This window comes from Equus quagga, chromosome 4 (genome assembly GCF_021613505.1).
Source record: "Equus quagga isolate Etosha38 chromosome 4, UCLA_HA_Equagga_1.0, whole genome shotgun sequence".
NCBI lineage: Eukaryota > Metazoa > Chordata > Mammalia > Perissodactyla > Equidae > Equus > Equus quagga.
This window is the reverse complement of record NC_060270.1, coordinates 81,684,485-81,704,510: the sequence shown is the minus strand read 5'-3', so window position 1 is coordinate 81,704,510 and position 20,026 is coordinate 81,684,485. Positions and strand designations below refer to the sequence as shown.

Here is a 20,026-nt window from a genome sequence, read left to right as displayed (position 1 = left end):
GCACCAAGTTCCCTGGCATAATGGGCCACCATCCTGGCACTGTAATTGCGTAGAGCTGCTGGTCAGGTTCTCCACTCAAGTCCCTTCATAATCACAGTTGCAGCACCAGCTACACAGATTCCTGGGAGCTGTGGTTTGATTTCCTTGTCCGGTTGGGCTGGAGACTATATTCAACCTTGAGCAACTCTATAAGTTAGCTTCCCTGCCCAGATGGGCCTGCAGAATAGGCCCCAGGACCATCAATGCTCTTTGTTTGGGAATCAAATCAGACAGAACTGCATGCTAAGCTTCCTGGGCCACCACAAAGGGCCACCATATTGGTTCTGTGTATGCAGAGCCACTGGCTGGGCTTTCCATTCAAGAGCCATTGTAACGGGGGCTGCAGGGTAGGCTACTGAGATTACCTGAAACTCTGGATAGGTTTCCTGGTTGGCAGGATTGGAGGCTTACAGATTACCTTCCCTGCCTGGGTGGGAAGGGGGGTGGGATGAGGCTACAAAATAGACCCCAAGGTTGGCAATACTCTTATTTGGGGAACTAATCAAGTGGACTTGTACACCAAAATCTCTGGCCAGATGGGGTTGCTGGCTTGGCTCTTCAGAAGAGCAGAGCTGCTGCCTGGGCACTCTACTCAAGTTCTGTTGAGCCAAGCAGTTTCCCAGCTGCTCAGGCCTGGCTTCCTGGTCAGGTGGGGCCAGGAGCTACCCTATGTAGTGGGTGGGGCTACGAGTTAGTCCCCCTTCCCTGGGCATAGTGGCAGAACCAGCTTGAAGAATGTCAAGGCTCTTTTGTTTGAGGTCTTGACTCAAGCTAAAGCATGCTCCAAGTTCCCCGGCCAAAGAGGGCTACTGGATTTGCTCTGCAGATGATTAGTCCTGCTCTTCAGGCTCTCCATTCACGTACTGTGGGGTTAAGCAGCTTACCAATTGTTCTGATCAGGTTTTCTGGTTGTGTAGGGCCAGCAGCTATACTTAGCAGTGAGTGGGATTATGAATTAGCTCTCCTGCCTGGGACGAGGGGCTGACCAGGCTCCAAGGCTAGCAAGGCTCTTTATGTGAGGTCCCAAAAAAGGCAGACCTCGTGTCTCATAGAGTTCCCTGGTAAGGCTACATCACTGTCTTGGCATTGCAGTTGAGCAAAGCCACTGGTTGGGACTATTACTTGGGTGTTGAAAGTATGAACTCTGTCTGCCAAGATCCAAGTGCTGGTTGCTACAAGCCCATCCCTCCTTCTCTGTTACAATTCAATTCCTAGTAGTCAAGCCCTGCAGATTCCCCCACAATCCCCGTGAGGCCAGACCAGAGTGGGACTCCCAAGAAGTGACCCACAACACTGGGGGAGGTTGATGTCCCACCCTGGGCTCTCTTTTTCACACTGGAAGAACTGTAGGCTCAGGGGAGTCCTCTTGGTTCTTTGCTTAGCCAGCCTGGGGGAAGAGTGTTGAGGTCAGTGTGCAGCCCCTTCCCTTACCCGTCTTATGCAGTCCATCTTGGTCTTTGTGGTGCAGGTGATTCTTCAGCCTCACCTCCATGTTCTAGGATTTTCACAGTGGTGTCTTGACCACAAATAGTTGTTAGTTTTTCTTCTGATGAGGAGCAAAGTTGGGTATGACTTATGTCACCATCTTGGTGACATCATTTTCCCAATTTGCCAATGCATTACTTAATGCCTTGGTGAAGGCATTATGCTCCAAGCATTCCATGAGGGCAAAGTTAGTGGGTAACTGAGCAGGTTCAAAGAAATTCCATTCAAAAATCTCCATCTCCTTGAGCATTCCTCCTCTTCTTCCAGAGCACATCTAATCCACCACCGAGTCCAGGCTTAAATTAGCCAATCTAGATGTCTATTAACATAATTCCTACATGCTCAAGGTAACACATTAAATCATGAATTCCAGGTGACTAAATCTATGTCAGTAAACTCAGGTTAATCAAGTCTTATATTATTTTTTATTTTTGGTCTAACATCCCTAGAATCCATTCACATGAATGCTCCTCAGATTTCTGCCTAAATAAAGTTGGTGAATGTTTTCATCTTTCTCACCAGGTCTGTACTTCACATTCTGATCTAATTCTCCTCTGAGCCTACGGGGAAATAAGTAGTGATGGTAACTGATCTTGAGGAGAGTAGGCATCCCAAATTTCTGAAGTTTTTATCCAGGGAGAAGTCTAATCTCCTAAAAAGGGGAAGGAAGTTTGCCTTTGTTGGCAAAGGAGTTCCAGAGGTATCTGCTGGTTTAAGTTCACAGGATTATTTGTGTCTTCTCAAATGCCCTGTCCCATATCTCAGGGTTCCACTCCTTCCAGACCAGTGGTCTTGTTTTAATGAAAGATATCTGCAATAATTACAATCAAGCCTTGGGCTTTATGTCTCAGCCATAATTTTTCTGAGACACTAGCTGGCATACAAGTGTTCTAATTTTTCACCCATATTCTGAGATGGCATTCATGGCCTTTAATTTTTCCTTTTCCTTGTTTGTGCTCTCCTGCATCATTGTAATTATTTTGTTGTCATAGCAATCAAGGGCCATAGGTAATCTCTCAACGTCTCACTCTCTATTTGCATTCCATAACATTCTACCACCAGGATTAACCTTGGTATTTGTGAATACATTACAAGTCACCAATTACTAGAGCAAGAAAATAATTTGTGCTCTCCTTAAACATATGAGCAATGAAATACTAGAATCCTAATTTTGGGGGTCACTCTGGTACAAATTTCTTTATCATTCAGAGGTTAAGCAGGAAAGAACAGCTGATTGATTTGATTAATAAAAGTATTTTTAAATAAATGAGCAGGATTAAGGGAAACCAACAATCCTAAGCAAGTTTCCCCCTTATGCCTAAAGGGGAAAGAAAAGGAGACAGAGGGAGTGGGTGCTGGAACCCAGAGGGAGAATCTCTAGTTGTATAAGAGAGCCACTTTACAGAAGCTGTGGCCTTCATTAGAGGGATATAATCAATCTATGGCAATCCAGCAGAGAGGCAGCTGGGTGAATAAATAGTCTCTCTTTTTCTCTCTCATCTCCTGCCAGTCCTTCTCATTGGCTGATGTCTACCAGAATCCAGAGTCCAAGGAAGCCCACTGATGTAGTTCATAAATTCAGTCTTCCAGAGATGGTGGAAAAGAGTTCAGAGAGTGGGTGGGTCTAGAGAGAAAGATGGAGAACATCTAGCCATACTCCCATTTATTTACATTTTCTTTATTGCCTCTAATAAAGTGTTATCCTACAGAGAGGTCTTATACATCCTTTGTTGAATTTGTTCCCAGTGATTGGGGGCAGGGTGTTATTATTTCAAATGTCATCTTTCTATTGCATTTCTAACTATTTGTTGTTGGTATAAAGAATTGTAATGGATACCAATATTTTGATTGCCTATCTAACTTACCAAATTCTCTTATTAATTTTAATAGTTTGTAAATTCTTCTGTATTATCTGTGAAGACAACTTTTCATCTGCAAATAATGTTTTTTTTTTTTTTCTTTCACAATCTTTATAACTTCCCTCCCATCTTTTGTTTTTTGTCTCTCACTTTCTCTTTGATTAGGTCTTTGTTCAATAAGCTGTCTAACATGGTTTGATCTTTATGGAATAAACAAATTTAAGTTTTATGCAGCAAGCTTCTTTTCTTCTTGGAAGGTTTCTGTTCTGCTGGCTTCATTTCAGCTGCTAACTTCTTGGTAGCCAGAGCCTTTCCTCCCATAAAAGGCTTCTTCTGATTCTTAACACCAATAGCCATCTTTCCTTTCTTTCCTACCACAGGCTTCTTGTCTGGAAATCCCTTCTTATTTGATTTGGCTTCAAGTGCTGCTGCTGCCTTATCCACATGGAATTTGTGACTCTTGGCCTGGCCAAAAATGGTGTTCTGGCACATGGTCTTTGCATTCAAGTTTAGCTTCAACATGATTCTCAGTTTTTTCAGTGGATTCTTCTTTGGGACACTGCAATTAATCTTCTTGCGTGGTACTCAGAGGGCTCTTTGGATTTCTGAGCTTTTCAAGATTCTGCTAAGATCTTTACTGAGCATCTTGTGCATGGGAGGATTATAGTTACTCTGAGGGAGACAGCTTTATGCCAAGTGCCATACAGATCATCTAACTTGTGGAGAGCAATACCAGTCCAAAGGCAGAAATTCCACATGCCCAGCAGGAGCAAGTGTCAAAATGTTAAGTTTGCTTACATTAAGCAGAGAAATTCCAAGATGTTTCTGAAGGCCTTGATAATACTGTTGTCCTCATTACAGAAGATGCAGGGTCCCCTGAACTGGATATGATGCGGCTTCTCATTTTGCCCTCACCTGCTCTCATTTGCTGAGAGGCATAGACATATTTTATATCATTCCAGGCCTTAAGTTTCTTAAGAAGCAAGACAGCCTCCTTGGTCTTCTTGTAGCCTTCAACTTTATCTTCAACCATCATAGGAAATTCAGAAACTTCCTAAATACAATAACCTTTAGACATGACCAGGGCTGGTAAGACTGAGGCAGCCAGGACAGAGCAGATGGCTTATTGCTTCAGTGTAGTGTTCACTCTGCAGTGGCAAGAAAGCCAGGTTTTGGTTGGGGAACACATTTGGCTCCCACAACATGTATTTCTGAAAACACCCTGGCCAGACTGTGAGTCCCATCACCTCAAACTTTGGGTTCCAGCCACAGCTTTGCCAGTACTCCAAGACTCAGCAGTGGTGTGATGACCTGCTAATTCACTGACAGCACAAGGCTGTCTGTTGTTTTTGCACAATTTGGTGTGAACAAAGTTCACAGTGTCTGGTCAAATGGGAGCCTTGAACACAGCAGGCAAGTGACATTTTTGCCAGATGATCCCCTTTTTGGAGTACACTGATATCAGTGGACATGCACAAACGATGGTGGGGAGAGGAGAAGGCCACGATCTTCTCAACTAGAAAAGCTCCCCCCATCTTATTGGGCTGGCTAGAGCCTCTTAATGTATGATATTGAAAGCAAATGATATCAGAATTCCTTCTTTTATTTTTTATTTAACACAAATATTTTAATATTCCATTACTGTATATTGAGTGTTATAAGTTTGTATAACAACATTTTATCAGGTATCTTAATTACCTAGTGCTGCATAACAAGTCATGTTAAAAATTAGTGACTCGAAACAACAATAAACACGCATTATCTCATATCATCGATGGATAATGAATCTGGGAGCACCTTAGGAGTATCATTCTGGCTTGTCTCTCATGAAGCTGTAGTCAAATTTCAGCCAGGGATGCAGTAAGTTGTAGTCAAAATATCAGTCAGGGTTGTAGTCATCTGAAAGATTGGAGTGGGAGTAACAGCTTCCAAAATAGCCAACTCATAAGACTAGCAAGCCGGCACTTGTTGCTGGATGAAGGCTTCAGATCCTTTCCGGATGGACTTTAAGGTTGCTTGAGTGCCCTCACAACATACTAGCTGACTTCCCTGAGAGTGAACAATCCCAGAGACAGCAAGGCAGAAGCCAAAATGTTTTTATAACAGCCTTCAAAAATCACACAATTATTTCCTCAGTACCTTATTGGGTACACAGACCAGCCCAATACAGTGTGAGAGGGAATTACATAAGTGCAGGAATACCAAGAGGTAAGGATCATTGGGGGCCCTTTTGGATGCTAACTACCATATCAAGTTAGTATTTTTCTACTCCTTCTATTAAGAGTTTTATCATGAATTGGTTATCAAATTATCTTTAAGTATTTATTGAGATGATCGTGAGGGTTTCTTGCTTTGATATATTGATGTGCTTCATTACTCTGGCTTATTGTTAATCAATTAATCTTATATTCTTGGATATATCCCCCAAATTGTCATGATGTATTTTGCTAGATTAAATTTGTTAATATTTTCTTTAGAATTGCATTTATTAGTGAGATTTGCTAATGATTTTCATATTTCATGAACTCTTTTGTTGTTTTAGATTCAATGGTATGGTAGCCTCATTAAATGAGTTGGAAAGTGTTGTCTCTTCTACAATTTCATGTAAAAGTTTGTGAATGTTTGGAATTACTTAAGCAAAGTCACCTGTGCCAGTTATTTCTTGTATTGGAAGATATTTAATTATCTATTGCATTTCTTTAATATTAAGATGTCTTCAATTTCTTTCTGAGTTTTATTTTTTTATGAGAATTTTCTGTCAATTTTATTCTTAGGAAGTTGATCGTGTTATTACCATTACTTTTCACTCTCTATACCATGTAATATGTCTCTTTTTTATTATAGATATTCTTTATTTGTAACTTTTCTCTTTTTCTTTTGATTAATCTTTCCACAAGATTATGTGTTTTGCAGTATTTTAAAAAACTTGACCTTTGACTTGGTTCATCCTCTATTTTATATTTTTCCAAAAATTTTCAACTCTATGTGACGGCTTGTCTTTGTAATTTCCATACAATTGTGGTCTTACATGTTTTATATATGCTTGGTATGAATGTATATTCTCTGCCATTGGATGTGATTTTCCATAATTTACAGATTCTAATTGTACTCACAAATTTACAATTTATCTATTTAAGTGATCATTTACTGAAAGAGATGCTAAAAATCTTCCACTCTGATAGGAAATTTGATCATTTCTCATTTTACCTTATTCAACATTTTATTTTATATTTCAAGCTATATTAATGTATTACAATAATTATGATTATAGTTCTTGAAAAATTAAACCTTTCATTATTACATAAAAACTCTTTTAGCCTAGAATCAATCCATATGAGGTTGAATATGCTCTCTTCAGACATGAAAAGACTCAGAAAATTTGCCTCTATGCATCTCTTCTGAGGAATTTATTTGAGGATGTTCACCAGCAAAATAATGGGGTAATGTAAGAAGAGGGAAGTCATGGGGTCTAAGAAAAAATGGATTCATCCAGACAAACAATAAATAGAAGTCTTGGAATTAGACCTCTATAAAAAAAGAACCCTAAAGTACAACCAGTTTGGATGGAGAAAGAGAATGAAGGACTCTGGGAGCTTGGTAACTGGGGAAAAACAAAATTTTTATAGCATACAATCTATATTTATGATGTTAAAAAATTAGGCTATGATAAATGTATGTAATACAAGGAGAAAAAACAACTAGACACCCAAGAGGGGAGGGGGAAGTGGATGAGAAAGAATCAGCCCAAATATGAAGTCAAAGAAAAAGGAGCATAATTTTGAGCAATTAATGAAAGAAAACATCTATTGGAATGGATGTCTAGCGAAGAAAATATAATCCAATGTGCTACACGGTCAACCAGAATACAGTGTTGGTCATTAAAAATGACTGTGGCATGTGGATGAGAGGAGGTGGGAGAGAAGTGTTAATAGTCTTATTATAAAAAAAGAAGGGTTCAAAAGACAACTGTTAAAGATTTAGAGGTTTAGGGGCTGGCCCGGTGGCACAGCCGTTAAGTGGGCACGTTCCTCTTTGGCCCGACTTTGCCAGTTCAGATTCTGGGTGTGGCCATGGCACCGCTTGGCACACCATGCTGTGGTAGGTGTCCCACATATAAAGTGGAGGAAGGTGGGCATGGATGTTAGCTTAGGGCTAGTCTTCCTCAGTGAAAAGAGGAGGATTGGCAGCTGTTAGCCCAGGGCTAATCTTCCTCAAAAGAAAAATATATATATACAGAGGTTTACATATATATTTAAATGTAAAATAGAAATGATAGAATGTTTAAGATAATATAAGTATGAAAAATTGGGAAGAGAACATATCTGCAAGCTCATCTTTCATATCATGAATTCAATAACTATTTTCTAAAATTAATAAATACTGCTACAGGTGTATTTTCTGGATTTATGGAGCTGTGCATTTACCTATGTAAAGCTGATGAAATTACTCAAGAAATTCCATGTGTTTGGAGTCAGCTGCTACACCTCACATTGAGGGTGAGACCTAAACACTCACTACCCTGTAAATAAAACTGTGGGTCACTTTGAAACTTTGTGGAATCCCTTGTATTTTCTTTCTAAGACACGCATACTTGTTAGAAATCTTACTCTTCAAAGAAAGACTTCAGAGGGCTGACTGGGTGCTGGTTGTGGAGGAACCAGCAAGGTCATGTTGGTCTGAAGGAGAGTGAGTTTGTTGGCAAATCTTCCAACCCAGATTGCTTGATGGCTATCTGGGGGACAGGTACTGGACACTAGAACCAAAATGGATAATAAATGAAAAATCCCTTGAAATTTGAGTTCCTCAGCCACAAGACAGAGGACAAGTTGGAAGCTAGTGAGCATGCTCTGGGATGACCGTCTGAAGCCCAGAGGATTTTTGATGTGTTGTCTTAATGGGACAGGCATTGCTTGCTATGTGTATTGCGCTGGCATGAGAGCATAGCAGCAATTGGGGCAACCAGTGGGTTTTGTCTCTTGATCTGCAAGCTCACGGTTTACTAGTGGGCAGAATGGTGACAGAGTCTGATGATAATTTTTCAGCTTGTATGAAAAAGCTGATTTCATCATTGTGTGAACATCAAAGAGTATATGGAAGGAGGACAAGATTTGTCACCCTAAAAAGTGTCTCTTTAACATGAGGAATATTTTAGGCTGATTATTTTTAAGAAAAAAATGATTTGGGCCAGCCCAGTGGTGTCATGGTTTAGTTCGTGTGCTCCATTTCAGTAGGCTGGAGTTCACAGGTTTGGATCCTGGGCACAGGCCCAGCACTGCTTGTCAAGCCACGTTGTGGCAGCATCCCACATAAAATAGAGGAAGATTGGCATAGATGTTAGCTTAGTGACAATCTTGCTTCCCCCAAAAAATGAAACAAAGGACTTGGAACGTTTTTCTTGTTACCTCCCCCTTAACTGCCTAAAAGAATTCAGATTTAAAAGCCTGTCTCAGGAAGGAGCTATCACAGCATAACATGAACTAGGTGGTAGAGAGGGAGGAACCTAGAAAAACCTGTTTGTGGGCTCCCCTCCATGTTTTCTGTTTCCATGTGACCACTCATTTTCCAAATGTTTGCTTTTCACCTACCTGTGAATTGCCTTCCTTCCCTTTGAAGTCACTAACTTTGCTTAACATTGAAGTCACTAACAGCTGCTTTTGTCTTTAGCTGAGGATGGTATTTAAGGTGAAAGCTTTGGCCATTTTGGTGCATTACTTGGTTTTCTTGGTTTTTCCCATGTATATATGTTGTTAAACTTTTGTTTTTCTCCTGTTAATCTGTCTCATGTCAATTTAATTCTTAGACCAGCCAGCAGAGCCTAGAAGGGTAGGGGAAAATTTCTTCCTCCCCTACTTAGACAAACCTAGATGGTATAGCCTGCTACACCTAGGCTATATAGTACTAATCTTATGGATCCACCATCCTATATGCCATCCATCATTGACCAAAACATCATTATGCAGTGCACGACTATATATTATTATAACAGGCCACTTTACAGCATGTAGCAATACACCATCCTGCCCTGTTGCTCTTGAATTTTATGTGAGTGAATGAATGCTGTCCTTAAAGTCCACACAATGCTCCCCAGCCCCCAGGGAACAGTGTGCTTTAATTAACATATACATTACACAAATATCTCTTCATCTTAGTTTTGAGCATGAAAGGGATTGAAATTTGTTCCACCAAAGAAGCAAAATCAACACGCTCAGAGGCTGAGGGCAGGTATATTAGCATTTCAGAGGCTCAAGTGTCATAACTGGTTTAACTAAACAAAGCCATAATATACATTTCAGAAAACTGCCAGAAAGGAAAATCACTTCTGTATTTGAATTCAAATAAATTCAGCGCCGTGTATCTGCACTCTGTATACCCTTGCTAGGATTTCTACAAATTATTTGCAATCAAAGTCTTACTTAAACTTGTTTCAAAAGAGACATAAATTTGCCATCTTTCTTAAGCTGAAAGGTTTGTCCTTACAAATTTATGGAAATATCTTGTATCCTTAAAAGTGTCTGTTGATCTGCTATTTTTCAATTTCTACCTAGGTGCAATTATTAAGATTTTAAACTTTAATTATAAATGTACTCATTTTTGGGGGGAGATGGCCTAAGTCAATTGGTACTGGCATATAATGCCTAGAAATAGATTAATCAATGCAAATGAAGAAAACACACCAAATATTGTCATGTCTATATTTAGTGTTTCTGTAAATTGATAAACTAGAAGTTTGGTCTTTTAAGGGAAATCTAGGAAGTTAAGGAATTGAAATTACTATTTAGTACTTAAAAAGTTATTTTTCATCTTTTCTGAATCTTAGGATAAGGCAAGATAGTGGTGTGGTATCAAAATATTTGAAAGAGATGATGCGGATAAAAATGTAACAAATTTAAGATCTTAAAGTCACTCTGTTTAAAGAGTAGAATTAACAAAACACAGTTTTTCAGGTAAAAAAAATGTATAGGACTTAATTTGTTGTTGCCATTTCAAGCCTCTGTTTATTTGGTGTTCTAACTTCAGTGTAAAACATTCCATCTTATTCTTCATTTAAACATGAAATGATAATTTTTTTAAATTTTAAAATTAGAGGCAATTATTCCAAATTGTCAGACTCTGAACACCATTGGGACTGCAGATTGTGCACCTCCAGTTGGAATCATTCACATAGAAAACATCGAGAATGGTGACCCCCCATTGCGCACCTATATGTGACTGGAGCTCCGTGGGGCTGGGCAGTGCCCTGCAGCCTCCATGGGGGCTGTGAATGTTTATCTTTTGTGTCAAGTATACAAAGAGGAGGACTTGAAACTCTTCGCTAGATGTCCTCTCTCTCTCTCTCCCTCTCCTCCTTGTTGACAACTCTTTAAACTGCCCAGGTATCTTCTTCATTCCCCTAGAGGTGATTAGCCTCCTTGGCTTGTCCTGTCATTCTGTCCAAGGGAAGATATATTACAGAAGCATTAAGAGGGACTATCTTATTCTGTTAAAGATGAAAGAATGGGAACAATAACTCTTAGGATTCTTCAGTGACCCTGCATGGAGCACAGCCACATGGCCACGCTTGACATCACAAACAAATCAGTGTGAAGATCTTAGTTTGCGATGTTATACACAGACATTCTTAACATTGGTTAGGCTACAAGATTGCGGGTCATAGCTTGTCTGTTGGTTAAAAGATTAATCTTAAGTAGTTGTAGGCCTATTTTAGTGAATTTGTTACAACATACTGAGAGAATCATCTTTCAAAGTACCTAACCTCATCTGTAAAAAGAGAATAATAATTTATTTCTTGCCTAATGTAGTGAGCTACACTATATTAACTCTTGAGTAGTTTCAGATCTCCTCTTGTTGGTCTTAAATTTGGGTTCTCTGAGGAAATGCTTACAAATATATATATAGAGAGAGAGAGACACACACACACATGCATATGCATATATATATGTATTCTCAGGCAATGTTACAGTCAGGAACAAAACTTCCATAAATTGCTTTTAATGGCAATGGCTTTGGATCCTTTCAAAATGCATCCTTTCAAAATGAATCCTCCATGTTTTACTTCTATTCTTTCCACTTCTCTGGAACTTTTTGCTATTTCCTGTCTGCTGTTCCAACTGCATGTTCCCTGTCTACTATTGATTTGGTTTTGTTTTTTTGTCGTGAAGATTCTTTGAGCTAACACATGTGCCAGCCTTCCTCTGTTTTGTATGTGTGTTGCCACCACAGCATGGCTTGATGAGTGGTGTAGGTCTGTGCCTGGGATCCAAACCCATGAACCTGGCCCACTAAAGTGGACTGTGCCAGACTTAACCACTATGCCACAGAGCCAGCCCCCCTATTTACTATTTTGTCATACGTAAAGATAGTTATGTTGAATAGCTGTTAATGAGAGGTGTTTGGGTAAAGCGTCTGGTGATAGGGAACTTGGAGGAGAAGTCCATATTATTCCATTTTAAAGAAACCCTTTATAAAAATAATATCTGTACAGAACATATTTACTAGGGGTGAGTGGTCATACACAGAAAAAAGCCCTTTGACTGCTCCCCTTGTGCTTTTAAACATGTAGCAAATCAATAGTGTTTGATAGAGAGATATTTGGAGATTTGAGAAATAAATTGAAGCTGTATTTTGTGGCATGAAAACAACCACCAAAAAATGAGGCTCAAGCAGTTATTCATCCCTGAAATGAAAAACAGGTCCTTGGAAAAATAGACATGGATATCTAAAACCAAGAGGTACTCATGGCCCTTCAGAAATACAATCCTGATTGGCTGTGTATCAGAGGTCTCTTTGAGATTACATTCACCAGATTTCAAATTTATAAGGAAAACACAGCAAAATGCAGCGTCTGACAGATATGGTGTGAACTACTAGCTTGAGTTCATGTTTCAACACTAGATTGCACCACGTTTCTTTTGATGATGTCACATCTTTATGAAGCTGGGTTTTCATTGACTGCTGTGATCAAAGTGAATGGAGAAAGAAAATCTGTATGGACTAGGAAATAAGGATGGCAGCATCCAATCTGATTCCAAGGTTTAAGTTTCAGGAGCACAAATCCACTTAGTATGTAACTGTGGTTGCTGAAAAATGAAAAAAAATTTTCTTTTATGTGTATTTTTGTAATGTTACTAAGTTAAGCATCAATTATTAAGTTGTTTGAACCTAACTACTTCATAAACAGAAAGGTTAGTTATTGCCTTTGGTCTATTGAGCACTTATTATCGAAAAATTATGGAGACACTGGGGGTCCTATAAACCAAGAAAATCTGGAAACTTCTGAATAACACAGTTTTGTTGTTTGACACTTTTGAACTGTTTTAATCTGTTGATTTTTCTTTGATAATAATCAAGAAAGCCAAGTAACACTCTAGGAAGGTTTTTTGGTGTGTGTACGTGTGTATGTGTGATCCCTAGACTGTGGCTACATATTCCCCATCTCCTCAGTCTAAATACCAATGAACTGAAGCAGGGTTTTCCTAATTAGGTATCTGAGTAGCATGTTCCGCTTTCCACAACTCCCACTTCCGGTGTGAGATTGATGAAGCTGCTCCATAGCAGACACAAGATAGAAGCTCTTTAGTAGGGAGAATCTTAGTGATTTGGTTCTGAGAAGCCCCACCATAGGAGGTGTAAATGATAAACCGTTTCACACTGCTGGATGAAGGAATTGACACATCATGATTTGTTCTTGGACCAACCCAAGAATGTGAAAATTATTCTCGCCTTGGTCCTCATTCTAAGGAATGTGAAAATTATCTTAAATCTCTGGGGCAGCAATGTGGAGCCAATTAGCACACCTTTCCTCCATGCCATCAAAAAGTCTCCACTCTTCAAAGTGTAGCTCAAATTTCATGTTCTTCTTAAGCCCCTCCTTAATCCCGCAAATGAAATTACTCAAGCCTTCCTTGTGCATCCATTTATATGCATCCCTTGGTTCATAAATTCGTTAAAAATAGAAATATACTCAGGAAAACTTTGTTGAATTAATGAGCCTCATAATCTTAGCATTAGCCACAAACAATGATTTTTCTTCTCTTTTGGAAAACAAATATAACTAAGAAATTATGATTATTGTTCATTGCAGGACCTCTTAACCTTATGACATTCATATAAAATGATAATAATTCTATAACATGTCAGGATAAATGGATAAGGCCATGGCTGACAGAGAGAGGGGGCTCTGGTCACACCCTAAGTGGAGGGGAATTGATATCTGAGCATACCTGTAACCCGTGGGTGGCACACTAGTGCACTCTATTATATTAATTGGTAAGCTGGGTTTCATTGTACTTTGGTTACAATAATATCTTTGCATAAATTTCTCAGAAGACAACTGATTACATTATAATAAATGTAATAAATAAAATGAAATTCCCACAATCTGTTTCAAAATCACTGAACTTGCTATTTAATATTGTTATTGAAGAACTGGGCAGAGCTTGCCAGTAATCCCATCTCTCCCTGAGGCTTCTGCCCACAAAGGAATGTTCTGACATAGAGTCACTGAACACCAGTCTTTTGGGAGTCCATTATCATAATCATTTCTCATTCATGGAGTATTTGCTGGACTAAGATCTGTAGCATAGGCCAGGGAAATAACACAGATCAAGGGGCCTGGTCACTCCAGGGTAAGGGGGGAAGTAAGTCATGGGACCATGGTGGACTGGATCACATGATGTCACTCCACTGTTTAAAACTCTCTTGTGCCTCCCCATAAATTTAGAATAAAATCCAAATTCTTCACCATGGCTTTCACGGTCATATGCTATATACTGCATATTTCTCTAACCTCATTCACTCATTCTACAAATACTCATTGAGTACCTACCATATTCCAAACATTTGGGATCCAAATATGAACAAAATTAAGATCCTTACTCTCATAGTGTTAACATCTTGATGCAAGAAAGAAATAGACAATAAGCTATAAAAACATATAGTAAAAGTAATTTTAGAGATGACAGGGCTATGGAAAAAAGGAAAAGTTGGGAAATCTATAGGAGATTGAGAGTTCAAGCAGGAATGGGGTCAGCAATTTTTTTCCATTCAGGACCAGATAATATTTTAGGTTTTGCAGGCCATAGAGTCTCTGTGGCAAATTCTCATCCCTGCCCTTGTAGCACAAAGGCAGCCGTGGACAACATGTCAATGAATGGGCGTGGCTGTGGTCCAATAAAATTTGACAGAAATAAGTAGTTGGCCTGACTTGGCCAATGGGCTGTAATTTGAATACTCCTGGATAACAGTATTCAACCATTACTGGGGAATGACTCACTGAGAAGGTAGGATTTGAGCAAAGTTACTTTCTGTCTCATTGTCTTCATAGTTTTAATTAAAACATTTATCATCAAGTTAATATGTTTATTTGCATGTTTGTCAGCAAGCTTTGTTTCTAACTCTGCCTCTGAGTATGTAAGTGCCATGAGGGCAGCAAGCTGGTCTCTTTTTGCTCAGCACCTCGAATAGTGATGGCACACGGTAGATATTCAACAAATATTGGTTAAGTGAATGAGTGGAGAGTGAACGTCGTTTCTTAAGACAGCAGCCGATACTCAGTTTCAGCAAATTATTACCAGCAAATTATGAGAGATTGAGGTGTTTGTTACCAGATCTTAAGTTTTCAAGAGAAGCTAGAGATCCAAATTATTGTCTAAAGTCTCTCAATTTCAAATAACTGCAACTAAGCAAAAAATATAAAACCTCTGCACATCAAAATAAATATATCGCAAGCTAGTTATAGAACTTCTGCTATATACGCTCATGCTGTTGAACCAATGAACAAAAGCCACACTGGCCACCAGGACCAGGCTATCAAGGGATGTGTCTTCTGGGCAGTAGCTACAAAAGCTGGGGCCCCAGATGTGTGTACAACCTCACTTCTTGGAGACACCAGTGACCTCCGGTTGGGTAGAGAGAGCCCAAAGATGGAGCTGGCTGGCCTCACTCATCTCAGAAGAGGATTGCAGTTGGCCCCTACAGGTATGTTTAATTAAAAACCTACTCAGGCCACAGCTATGAAGATAAGCTAATAGGCGTCTTTCATGGAAAGACTGGGGTTTTTTGTCTGCTGCCTCTGTACTGTACCCTGGGGAGAGGGTAGCTTTTAAAAAAAAATGTTTCTCCCTTTTTTATAGTCCTGTGGGACCTGCTAACATAAGCCCTACTGGCCACCAGAGCCAGTGGATCAGGAGGTATTCCCTGGGTGGCAGCTGCAAAAACCAGGGCACTAGGCAAGTGTACAAGCTCCTTTCTGGGAGATATGGCAACCTGGAGTGAGGCAGAGTGAGAGGGCAAAGATGGTGCCCACTGGCTTCCATGGTCTTTAGAGAGTATTTCAGTAGGCCCCTAGATGTATGTTAAATTAGATATGTGCCTTTCAGGCCAAAGCTTTTAAGATAGGCAGATAGACTTCTTTCATAGAAAGACGGGGCGCTTTTCAGTAGTTGGTGCCACTGCGCTGGGGCCCTGAGTGGTAGCCCTTGTGAGTCTGTGAGCCCTTTAAGAACTGTCTCTCAGATCCCTATAGGCTTGTGGGTCTTGGGAATGCAAGTCCCTTTGGATCTCAAAACTAGGTGTTTTGGGGGCTGTCTCAGTTGCGAGTCTCAAAAGTTGGGGTGCCAGATGTGGGGTTCAAACCCTTTGCTCCTCAAGGAGAAGCTGGGGGTTGTGAGTTTTCTCCGGATTACGGTTGGCATGCCAGGCATGGGGTTTATGGCCAGACTGTGTCTCAGCCTCTTCCACCCATTTTGATGTGCATTTTTTTCTCATTCAGCCGATGTGTAGGAATCACTCAGTGAGTTTTTGGATTTCTTTCAGAGGGGACTGTTCTATGTGTATCTGGATATTCAGTGCATCTGTAGGAGGAGGTCAGCTCAGGATCCTCCAACATCGCTGTCTTAAACAGAACCCCACTTTGGGTTTACTATTAACGTCTAATGTAAGAGAAAAACGATTTTATCTTCATTTTGTGGGTCAACTGCGGCAGAGAGAATTGGTATCCTTGTATGGTATCATGTAGGTAGCAAAGGGCACAGCTGGGTTTTGATCTCAGAAGCAGGATCTCTTGAATTGCTGTGAAGACTATTGAAGCTTTAGCTAAAGCGAATTTACAAAAGTACAGCTCTAGGAGTTTTTTCCTCAACCACGCTGTTGCCATAAGCTATTCTCTTTGCATAAACTTCTTTCTTTTAAAATCATGGTGCCATTGGACAAAATCAGTTAATCAGTGTTAAATGGTTAACAGAAGTCATATAAGTGAAAACATCCTCTATCTTGCTCATTGTATCACATTTCTACCTTTCCCATTTTCTCAGGTCTTTCCGGTCATTTACATAACGGTGTTTGCATTATTACAGTGGTTGGTTCGAGTCTTAACTGAGCTTTAAATATTCCTTAAAAGCTACTCTAATTGTGGTTGGCTTTTTTTTTATAGTATACTTGACAGTGTTGAGAATGTGGGGTAAGATTCCTTTTCTCTGTCAGTGATTTCAGCTGTCAAAATCTAAAACAATGACACAGGGAAACATTAAAACTTTTTCATCAAAGCAAGGGCATTTCAGAAGTGAGTAAATCTAGAACAGCCAACATCTCAGTCTCTTGAGCACTTTATTTGTTATAAATACAAGTCAATACCACAAGATGGCACCTTCTTACTTTCAACATCTACGATTACAAACAATTATCGTCATAAAATGGTTTCAGCTTTTCAATGTGTTGTTTTGGATATTATTGAAACCTTATAAAAGCAAGACTTGCTACATCAGGATCGGCGTTTGATGTATATTAAATGAGGTCAGAATTAAATTCAAAAGAAGAATTTATAAATATTCAGATAAGAAAATTGAAATTACAAAAGCAGAGTTTGTCATCATTAAACTGAATTACAACTGTATGTGGTTAACGCTATATCTACATGGCTAAGTTTAGTTAAAATACAGTTTTAGTAATCAAAGAATCTACCTCATTCTCCAATATAACCACCTATTTCATTTGTACACCCTAACATTCAGTACACATTTCATTCAGAAACCACCCAGCTTTCATCTAGCCCAGCGATTGCGTACATTCCATCTTTTTCAATAGACACAACCCATGAAGTGCCATCATCCCCTGGCTACAAAACAAAATACAATATTTAAAGATAAAAACTCAGAGAATTTCTGAAATGGTAACCCATTCTCTCTGTGTTCATGAAAATAGGCAATCCAATTTGAAAGTCTTTGAACCAATGTAAACTCTAGAAACTCAGTGTTGAAGTATGGGAAGAATAAAGACCTGCACTAATATAGTGCGTAACAATGCAGTGTCAGACTCGTCATTTACAGTAAATGCCTTGATTGGACTTTCCTCCGGATTGTCATGCTGCTGAAGATAAAGTTTACTCAAGTCTGTGGGAATTCCATCATGTTTTCTTCCTCCCATTTCCAAACAGGAAGAGAAGGGTTTTCAGGTCCCTCGAGAAAATCAAAAAATTAAACACTCACACCCATAAACAACTGGAAAGCAAAATGGCAGACCAAATAATCCTTGACTCCATGTCAAAATGAAGTTGAGGCAATATTACTTTTGCAATATTTGTATTCTGCCCAATATATCACATCATGAGATTCCTCAAAAAACTGAGAAGTCTGAGAGCTACAAAAGAGAAAGCGGTTAAGGCAGTTGATGTCTACATTTGGATTTCTTTTTCAGGTTACATGTCTAAGTCTCCATCGTAGGCTAAGGTCAGAGGCTTCTGTTGGGGAGGTGTGCTTTGATGTGGTTTTGGCTTCTTGCTGCAAAGGGAAAAGAATTCCTGAGATAAAGTTCACGGAGCTCTGTTTTACTGTGAGGTACAGAAATTCAAGTGGTTAAATGACAAAAGATTCATTTCTCTTTTATGAATTTCTTTGATGAATACTTGTACACTTTAACCCTGTGTTAAGGAGAAGCCATTGTGCTTTCAAAATCTTAAAAATGGTTTCGCGGAAACAATTAACTTGGTTAGAGGACTACTTTTCCCTCTTGGTCTTGTTTACACGCAGCAATGTGACATCTGCTGCTAATTCCTAAGCTCCTGCGACCTCCACGTCACAGATGTTTAACATCATAAGCAGCTGGAGCAGCCAGACTCCTGTGCCTTCCCCTAGTCTTGTTTTTAAGTAAACATGTTTCTGCTCTGGCCTGAAACCTGACACTTAGCTGCCAAATCACCAGAGCCGGTCAGGAAAATTGCACTGATCGTGCACCACACAAAGCTATTCTCACCTGGTCTGTTTTACCTGCGATCAACAACTTTGCCAGGTCAAGAGGGCTGCTGTTCCTTCTCACAGGGAGAGATGCTGAAGTTGAGCACCATTCTCAAATCACACAGTGATGCCCCAGATTTGGGGCAAAACAACTGCCTTACACTCTGATTATTAGTATGGGTGAACCTCCATTATGTTTATGAATATTCATAGTTTGAAGTCTTTATTTAAAGCAACACACTGCATCTCACTCCTCCTCCCCACCCCCCCCCACCCCCGCCCCACACACACACACACTGTACTGTTTCCCTTCCTACTCAACGCCTTTGCTTTGCCAGGCTTCCAGAGCCAGCATTCTTTTGACCTATCCTCACTAGCAGGGAGCTATCTCCCTCCTGTCTCTAAATTTCTATAATATTTATTTTACAGTAACAGCTATTATTAATTGGATGCATACTAAGTGCCAAGCCCTTTGCTGGGCATCTTACATAAAATATCTCCATAAATTTCAGGAAAACCCTGAGACGGAGGCATTAGGATTATTGCTACTTTACAGAGAAGGACTAGAGAGGTTGTTTACCTTCCCTCAGATGACTGAGTGAGTGGCAGAGCCCGGATTCTAAGCAAGTCTAACACCCAGACCCACACCTTTAACCTCCTCAGCACATTCTCTCTACACATGTGCCATTAATTAGGCACTTGCGAGAAACAATTTTTTTTATCTGTACATATGAATTAATTTTTATACTCTAAGTGAATTTAAACTAAAAGCAAACATCTCAATGTGTACAACTCAGTGGCATCTAGTACATTCACAATGTTGTGTTACCACTAACCCTATCTAGTTCCAGAACATCTTCATCACACCAAAGAGAACCTCTGTACCCGCTAAGCACTCTCCCCGTTCTCTACCCCGCCCCTGCAGCTCCTGACAACCACTTACCAACTTTCGGCCTCTATAGATTTGCCTATTGTGGATATTTCATATAATGAATTCATACTGTATGCAGCCCTTTGCGTCTGGCTTCTTTCACTTAATGGTTAAAATGGAAAATTTTATGTGAATTATACCATACTAAAAGAAAGATGTTTGATAAAATTAAAATGGTTGTAGGGAGAACCTCCTATTTTAAAATGCTCAAGTTCCAATTCAAGGAGAAAAACTATTTGGTTTGATGTTTGAAGCAAATTATAGACGCTAAAGAGAGAAATTAAAAATTATTGAAAAAGAAACTACTCCAAAGAACCACAGATCCTATCAGTGGCCCCACCCTGGCACTGGGCATGCAATGGGTGCTCACTGGATGAGTGCTGGGTGCTGGGCACGGGCTGCAGGCACACAGTTTCCAACCAGAGAAGCTGAAGAGAGGCAGAAGCATGTTTTAGAATCCTCTGCAAAGGGACCTGCAGCCTCCGACT

General features: G+C 39.7%; 1 protein-coding gene and 1 pseudogene across 1 annotated transcript in view; both read right to left on the bottom strand.

Moving 5' to 3' along the window:
* Positions 1-3,602: 3,602 nt before the first annotated feature.
* Positions 3,603-16,148, bottom strand: LOC124238681 (60S ribosomal protein L4-like; annotated as a pseudogene).
* Positions 16,149-17,864: 1,716 nt separating this feature from the next.
* The window catches only part of THSD7B (thrombospondin type 1 domain containing 7B), a 675,055-nt gene continuing 672,893 nt past the window's right edge, over positions 17,865-20,026 (bottom strand). The window contains exon 28 of the mRNA XM_046659574.1: positions 17,865-18,154. Coding sequence (XP_046515530.1) covers positions 18,073-18,154 — 82 coding nt within the window. The 3' untranslated portion in view covers positions 17,865-18,072. The remainder of the gene's footprint in view (positions 18,155-20,026) is intronic.